Genomic DNA, 8504 nt, shown 5'->3' with positions numbered 1-8504 from the left:
CACGCTTTTAATTCAGTTTTAGTACTTAACATGTCTGGTTTTATGAATTAGTCTTGTTACAGTTTAGTGAACTATATCTTGTTTAGTCATCATGTTTAGAATATTGGTATTCACATTCGTGAGTGTTTTTCATGTATCTAGAACTGGCCTCTGTGAGTTGTGGCACGTTCCAGTGCCGGAAGTTCCTGAAATCAGAAACTCTGATTTCATCCGGTCGGCCGATCGGTCCGACCTTCTCTCAAGCGTCCGGTCGGCCGATCGATCCGACCTTCTCTTGAGCGTCCAGTCAGTCGATCCGTTCCGATGGACCACCTGGACCTTTGACTTCCACGTGGCGTTGACTTCCCAGATCGGGGGTCCCCGTTCAGAAGCGCACTGATCGGTCTACCGACCGATCAGGGTGCTTCTGGATCGGTCGGTAGACCGATCCAGATGCGAACAGAACGCAGCAGAAGCACGGAGGCTCACTGATCGGTCTCCCGACCGATCCAGAGGGTGCATCCGTGCCAGTATCAGCTGGAACGATCTGTGAATCGTTCCGAAGGCTCAATCGACTTACGGATCGGTTGAAATGTCTGACTGCAGCTAGCAGGACATCCAAGAGGCATAGATTGTCTCTCCTAGCATGTGTACAACACTCAGGTACTCCTAGAATGTCAGGTTAAGACTTTACAGTAATTAGTTTAGCAAATTTCAAATTTGCTCAGTTTTCCGCACAGTATTTTCAGTAGTTAATGTAGCGATCCGGCTCACAGCCTGGTACCCAGGAGTCGGGGCGTTACACTACGCCCAGACACTCGGAGCCCTTCCACATTTGTACTCGAATTACTTTTCTGTTGCCACGTCAACAAACGGTTATTTCTGACCAACAGATTATAAATAGAGTCCTGGTCTCAATAGTAGAAAACAACATTTGCACTCGAATTACTTTTCTGTTTTACTAATTTGATTGTGAGTTGTCAACGTTGTAAGAGGCTACTCCGTTCGAAGGAGAATTCTAGTGAGTTTTTCATAGTTTTCGATCAACAATCTTCTAATTACAAACCAAATAAATTCTGTGCCTCTTTCTTTTATTTATTAGTTTATTTTAATTTTTTTTTTTACAAACAAATGTTTCTCTAATTTAGTTTGAAAAGGAAGTGAACTGTTTGATTTTATTTGTAGGATAATTCACCTCCTCTTGTCAGCCGCACGGTCCTACAATGAGCATGTCTGACTTTATAATCTCGATTCAAATACCTTCTCCTTTGTGTTCTATCAGAAGAACTTTGAACTTTTTAATGTACCATTTGTCGCTGCTCATATAGCCAGAGCATTCTTTGTTCAGCTATATCCTTCGCATCTTCTATCAATTCATTTATCTAGAATTTATGAAACATAAATCAATCTGGATTTTTAATCATTTAAAACAAATCAAGATATTTTTATAGTTGAAAGAAGTAGAGAATTGAGAAAATAATAAGAAAAATAACTATTGAGCATATATTTATAGATAAATTTTTAAATAAAAAAATAAAAATTGATCAATGAAGAACGACTAAAAATTAAATGTTTTTCAAAAACTAAAATTTAACATTCACGACTTTTTTTACTTTTTTAATATTTTATTATTTTAAATTTAAAAAAATTTAATAATAAAAAAAAGAAAGAAAGGAAGAACGGCTCCGTGTTCACAGTGCTGTTCTTTTGCATAAGAGCTCCACAATGGGAAAAAGCTCCCATTGTTATGTGTTCCTAGAAAATTCTGACTCACATCCCGAGGTAATCAATTTGATCTTATAAAAATTTTTTACCGACCGTCAAAATAAATTGAAAAGATTCATAATAGAGCCTATCAATCAACATTCTTAAATCAGTCTTGAACATCTCTAAGATGACACAATTCTTCCAAACAAAGGAGAAAATTATTGGAATTACTGAAAGCATCACTTGCTATGGAACTATCAATCCAAACACCAAACTCTTAAAGTTCATCAGCGACGATAGAAGCAAATGCAAGCTAACACAAACATTAGGGAGTTTTCGACAACGCATATATGCCTAGTTCTGATCAGTAGAGACGATTTCCAGTTGAAGAATAAATGACTATCAATTGAGGAAAAAAAAAGACAAGAAATCTTTTTCCTTTTTCTTCTTGTTTTCACCCTCCAGGCAAACTTATGTTTATGTCCATTGGGGAGCTCCGGGGAGACCAATTTTCCACTGTAAAACCTGGTGTTGTCGAAGAACCTGGCTTGGCAGTTACTGAACTGGGCTGTGCTTGTCTGCTACCCAAAGCTTCCTCCTCCATGTTGGTCCTTGAGAGTGGAATTGCAGATGCCGGTGTAGATACTGATCCAGCTTCGAGTCCTGACTTCTTTGTTTTGTGCTCCATCTGGAAACTAGGCAAGAAACTTCCGACCACAACCTAACAAGTAAGAGCAGAAGAATGGAAGTTTTGTATGGATAGATCATCAAACTTTTAGCTGGGCAAGAAAAATGCTTATACAACCACAAAAAGAAGATGCAATAAAATCTGCAACATGTAATAGCAAGCAAGAAGGCATATGTTCGAATTGATAGGCTTTGGGAAACATAGTTTTAGAGCATAATACTAAAAATATATTTGCTAAGGAAAAATAGTTATCAATGCAAACATGTAGACCACAAGAACTGACCTGCACTGGACTTGCAGCCACAAGTAGACCAGCAACTCCTCCGCCAATAACTCGACCATCAGGACTTGCCAATGAAACACTCAGGCCGCCGGACCGGCTTCTTGTTCCTCCATTTTCAGTTGGCATGAATGATCCAGATAAGGAGAGCAGTTCAAAACGGCCCTGGTATACAGCATGTTAGACAAAATAAACCAGAGACCCTCACAGGTTTTGTAGGTATAAACAATTAAGTGAAGGAATTCTAGATGTTGGAAGCAATTTGCAAAGTTTCAACTAAGACTTTGGCCTTCAGCAGATAAAAAAGATGATGCATCCTAGCAAATTTGACTCAAGTCGTGGTTGGTCAAAAATACTGCTGTGTATTAATTGATAGGCGAATTACAAAGCTGCATTGAAGAGATCCAAAAATTATGGAAAGAACTAATGCCGTGTAAGGGGATAAATTCAAATAATTAAATAGAAAAATACAGCATGTAGAAATGAAAACATCCATGAGAGGAATCAACTCCATAATATTAATTTTCATTAACAATCAAATCTTACTGTTATATGTTCACAACCATAGCTGCCACATAAATTTTATGAAAAGCTACGTTAGCAAATAAGCTATTATGGTTTAGGTTGAAAAGATGCACTCACCAGATATCTGACAGGAAACAGCACCGTCACTAGAAAAATGAGTCATTCAAAGACAAATATCTTAATTGTGATGAGTTACAAGCATTGAAGTAAAGCTATGGGCCTATGGTTATGCATTTGGTACTTGTCAATTGAATTTCTCGCATGACATGTGCTTCTTAACATTACATACTGATGTCTTTCATTACATTGAATAATGCTTATAGTTAAAAACAAGACCAAACTATTTATCCTACAATTCCATACGAAGAGCACGTAAATACCTCATAAGTTAATGTACCACCACTTGAATCAGGCTGACGAAGTGTAACATTTGAGATAATACCATTAGCAGACAAAATACAAATAGCTCGAGGTCCTTGTTGTGAAAAAGATATGATTTTCATAGTAACATCCTGGGGAAAAAAACAACGCGATAAATATAAGTCTGTTGAACAAGAAAATTAAGGAATACAGGACAATAGAAGTTTATGCCTTTTCATAGTTAATACAAATACACTAAGATGCTGCGATATATTTTTTTTCCCCTATGAGACAGTACAAAATTTTGTATCTGGTCAAGTGGTGTCTTGAAAGCAAGTGCAGCAACTCTATCGGTATGGCTTCTTAGCTTAGATGATGGATTAGGTTAGAATCTGGGAAACTAGCCAGCAGATGATGGTGGCTGTAGGGACGGAGCTAAGGTGGGAGTGATGGTGGTGACCTCCCCCCTCGATTTTTTAGTGTAAGAGATGTAGGTGTATAGAAATGAAGGGCAAATGAGGGGCGAATGGAGGGGCGACGACATGGCTGCCTCTCCTCAACGTAAACACACATCTTTCGACCCCCCTAATATGAAATTCTTGGCTCCTTCCCTGTCACTAGCTAGAACGTAATATTAAAGAGAATGATTGTCAAAGTGTAAATTTGAATGCATTCATCTCAGCATTCTTAGTCTAGTAGATTAATGGAAAAAAATTATTTGCCATGTTCCCAAACTGCACAACACTCTGATTTATGAAGAATGAAGGAATAATTTTATGAATTTTTTGTTTAGTCCACAGAGCATATGGCAATCATACAGCTTCGTTATCAACCCAGTAACATTGTCCCTTCTTTGAACATTATTATTGTTTAATTGAGTAGGTTAATTGCTTGTGCATTATTTATTTTTCTCATTATTCTTTTATCACCATCTTATTACCTATTTATTTTGACATTATTTCTTGATTGTTTTATTTCTACATGTTTCATCATTATTCATTGAATTTCGTACTCTTATTTTCTTAAATTACTATACATCTTAAGTTTAGAATATTCATTATTTGTCAAACCTCCACAATTATGATGAACAACCCCACCATCAGAGAGGACACGACCTACTTTTATAAAGCAAGGAAACACATTGACATCAAAAAGGCAACTATTGAAGAAATAAATCAACAACTGTTTGACTCAGTTAAAAAGGTAACTAGGTTTCACAACTGCTCCATCAAGTTATTTTTGGTTGAGGAGAATAACACACTAAAAAATTTAATTCATTAAAAGTTATGAGTCATTAATTTTTATAATTAATTGAAACTTTTAAAAATAGTTGTTTAGGAAAGGATCTCATTTATTGATCAAGTTTTGAGTTAATATATATATATTTTTTTCTCTCTATCTCTATCCTTTCACTTTGATGCATCAACTATCATGTTAAAAATTTTAAACTAAGGAAATTTAAGTCTCTATCCTTTCACTTTTATAATTAATTGTCTATTTAGCATTTCTTCATACATAAAGCAAAAATGTAGCTAATTATCATGCAAGTTTTGGTGAATGATGTACTCAAAAAGAAACTCGAGCGCATCCAGAAAAACTAAGATTAGAGCCGAACAACAAGAATAATTACATAATTTAAAACCAAAGTTCACACTGTTGTGTAACCATATAAGCTTCTAGCCACTATAAGTAGAACATTGACACTAAAAGTAGAACAGTGATCCTTCCTCATGTCCAAAAGAGTAATATGTATTTTATTCATCTCTAATTGTGACTTGAAAATACTCATAGTGATGAACTACAGTACAAGAAAGTTCAGTGTAAAATTTGGCATACAACTCACTCTTTTTTCAGTAACGTTCGAACTGATAGAATTAATTCTAGGTTAGACAAAGCAATACCTCTCCAGCAGCAACAACAATTATATGAGGTGAGAAATTTGCACCTGCAGAGCAGTTTACCATCTCCCCTGTGTCACAGTATCAGAGAAGAGAAGACTGACTGTCAGTGAATGAATCTTTATGAAACAAATCAACAACTGACATGAAATATAACTAAACATTTTCAGCTATCAATTACATATCTAACAATTCACTAGATTTCTTAACTAGTTAACTTAATTCAATAAAAGAATACATAAGATACTATTCATTAGATTTTCTCAATTTGTTTACCAGAACTTTTCCTTTAATCTCGTCACCTGTTGTTAATCTAATTCAGTAGAAGAATAGATAAGATAGCAAAGACTAAAATCTAGAGTTTTGGAACTAGATACCATGATAAAACTGAGCTCCTACAAGGACGCAAAGTAAAAGATTCTGATGCCCACTCATTATTAGGTTATGTCAACTGTATGCCAGCACACTAATAATTGATTCTGCATGAGACACACTAATAATTGATTCTGGATGAGGTTTCAGCAAGGTTCACTGAACTCCGTATTCAATCAAGTTTCCTACAGGACGACGTCTAGCATTTGAAGCAGGTCCAACCCCACATCAGCACTTATTCCCCCATTCAACCCAACATTGAATGATCCAGCCCCACTTGAACTCTTATTCTTCAGTTATGGGAATTGGGATGACAGATACCAGAGGACCATGGATTTCATTAAGGTTCAGGTACTGAAATTCCCAACTAAACTACACTGACCTCGCTTTCTCTGTCAGATCCAACACCCCGAGGTCAACGCATCTGCAGATCAAGAACAAGCTTCTTGAAATTCCTAGTTGACAGCTACCTTCAAGGTGAAATCAAATGAGAATGAACAGAGGTCATAGAGAAGGACTGCTTAAAGTTCCTTCTTTCTCGCACAGCGTCGACCCAACGTAGCGACAGAGAGAACCCAAAGGACAACGGAAAAAGAGATAGATCTGAGAAGTTTCAGGGATCATACGCTATGCGCTGGATTTTAGGTCAAAAAGCATGAGCATCGATTTCACAAACTAAGGACAAAATAAGCAAAAACACGGCAGATAACAACAAAGTGATGAAGGGGACGGAGGAGGGGGAAAAAGGACGAGGAGTACCTGCGATGGCTGTTTGCTCAGGGAAACCACCTGAAGATAAATGCTCCACCTGCAGACTGAACTGCGAAGATGTCTTGCTCACCGACCCCACCGACCCCACCGCCCGGCCTCTACCTCGCTTCATTACTGCCCCCACCGCGGCCGCCGACGTGTACTGGACGCCGGCCGGCGCAGACGCCGAGATCGGCATCGGGTTCAGCGGCCGCAGCGGGGTCCCGTCCGGCCCGTACTTCCTCGGCCGCCCTCGCTTCTTCTTCACCAGCCCAGAAGCCTCCCCGGTCTCTCCTCCTGCCGCCGCCGAAGGCCCCACCACACCTCCAGCTGTCGTAGCCATTATCGTAGCCGCTGCCGCAGCACCGCCGACCTCTTTAGCAGGCTTTTTCTCCCTCGAAGCATCTGCTTCCAGCGCCAACGTCGCAGGCGGCGGCGGCGGCTGCTGGTAACTCCCAGACCCCTCCGCAACAGCCGCCACCGCTTCCACCTCCGCCGGAGAAGGAACCACTCCCTCCCCTCCCTCCCTCAGCTCCATGCTACCACAAGCCGGAATCCCAACCCTTACGCCACCGCCAGATCAGCAACCAACGGAAGAAGAGATCCACCAACCGCCGGAATCCACTCCCTAGGGCATCATCAAGCTCCGCGACAGCTCCCCACCATGATCTTCGCCGAAACAAAAAAACTCCAAAAATAGACAACAAAAAGAAACACTGAATTTCCCACCGATTTCGCCGGAGCCGATGCGAGAAAGAGAAAGACGAAGCAAGAACAGTGCAGGAAAATGAGAAAGCAACTATAATTTTTATTAATTATATTAATAATAAATACAATTACCATGAGAAGATAACAAGAGAAAAATATTATTAAACTCAATAAAATAATAAATGGAAATTAAAAATGGTTTAAATAATGAAAAATAACTCGAATTATTTTTTTCGAAAGATGCGTTTAAATATTAAATGTATTTGTTAATGGACGGCCATTATGGGAAGGTTTATTTAATGGAAAATATTAGGAAAAGGAGGAAATATAATAATATTATTTACAAATTATTATTGTTACAATTATTAAAATAATTAGTATTCTTTTTTAGTCCCTTTATTTACTGATTTAAAACAGAAGACTAGAAGAGTGAGCGCGTGAAGTCCGCTTTCGCCTTGCCAGTGACTTGCTCCTTTTGTCTTTTTCAAATTATTTTGGACTTAAATGATAAATGCCACTAATTTATGGCAAATTTATCATGAAAAAAATAAAGATTTTGTTGCGCATTTTTAGAATTTAATAATTCGAATAACATTTTCAAAAGTAAAAGAAATAAATAATGGCGAGAGATAATATTTAAAAAATATTCCCATATATGTGAACAATTAAAAATTGAATAAAAAAATCTTAATACTAATTTTTAAAATTAAATTTAATGCATTCGAGCGCATTAAATTTGATGAAATAAACTAGAATTTTGCATTTAATGGCACCGAAGTTGGCACGAGATTTGTTGGGATTAGTTATCTCGACGAGTATTGCACGTGTAATTAATATTTTTAAATCAACATTTGGTTAAATTTTATTAGAAAATTGTGCCAAGTGTAGGCGTTTTTTTCTAAAGAAAAGTAATTTAATATTTATGTTTTTTAATATAAAACTTCGAGATTATATAGCTAGTTATGAAAATTAAATCACTAAACCTCTCACTTTTCATAATTAAGATTGAAAAAAAAAATTGTGGGGTCAAAATTTAAACAGCCTAATTACTGTCGAAAGTCAAGCATTTTTGTATAACTTTAAGAAAAAAAAATATCAATAATTAAGATTCAAACTATGTGTATAATTTATATAACACAAATTAACTTTAAATTTCATCAAACGCATTGTAAATTTAATTAAATTAATTTACACCTAATTTTATTTTAATTAAAACCTATTAATTAATATAATATAA

The 8504-nt window shown here is 37.0% G+C and overlaps 1 protein-coding gene across 1 annotated transcript; it reads right to left on the bottom strand.

Moving 5' to 3' along the window:
* Window positions 1-1809: 1809 nt before the first annotated feature.
* LOC121996021 (AT-hook motif nuclear-localized protein 1-like) lies at window positions 1810-7371 on the bottom strand. Its single transcript, XM_042549823.1, has 5 exons — window positions 6569-7371; window positions 5441-5508; window positions 3560-3691; window positions 2658-2819; window positions 1810-2407 (listed from the first exon to the last, which is right to left on the bottom strand). The coding sequence occupies exons 1-5, from the start codon at window positions 7095-7097 to the stop codon at window positions 2141-2143; spliced, it is 1158 nt and encodes a 385-aa protein (XP_042405757.1). The 5' UTR covers window positions 7098-7371; the 3' UTR covers window positions 1810-2140.
* Between the last annotated feature and the right edge of the window lie 1133 nt (window positions 7372-8504).

This window comes from Zingiber officinale, chromosome 6A (genome assembly GCF_018446385.1).
Source record: "Zingiber officinale cultivar Zhangliang chromosome 6A, Zo_v1.1, whole genome shotgun sequence".
NCBI lineage: Eukaryota > Viridiplantae > Streptophyta > Magnoliopsida > Zingiberales > Zingiberaceae > Zingiber > Zingiber officinale.
Note: the sequence above shows the minus strand (reverse complement) of the source record. Positions and strands in the feature narration are given on the sequence as shown.

Coding starts and splice junctions, on each gene's coding strand:
- LOC121996021 (XM_042549823.1), bottom strand. CDS start 7,097: ATGGAGCTGAGGGAGGGAGGGGAGGGAGTGGTTCCTTCTCCGGCGGAG. Junction 3,692..5,440: donor TTGTTGTTGCTGCTGGAGAG/GTATTGCTTTGT, acceptor TTTTTTCCCCAG/GATGTTACTATGAAAATCAT. Junction 2,820..3,559: donor GTGGTACATTAACTTATGAG/GTATTTACGTGC, acceptor GCTGTATACCAG/GGCCGTTTTGAACTGCTCTC.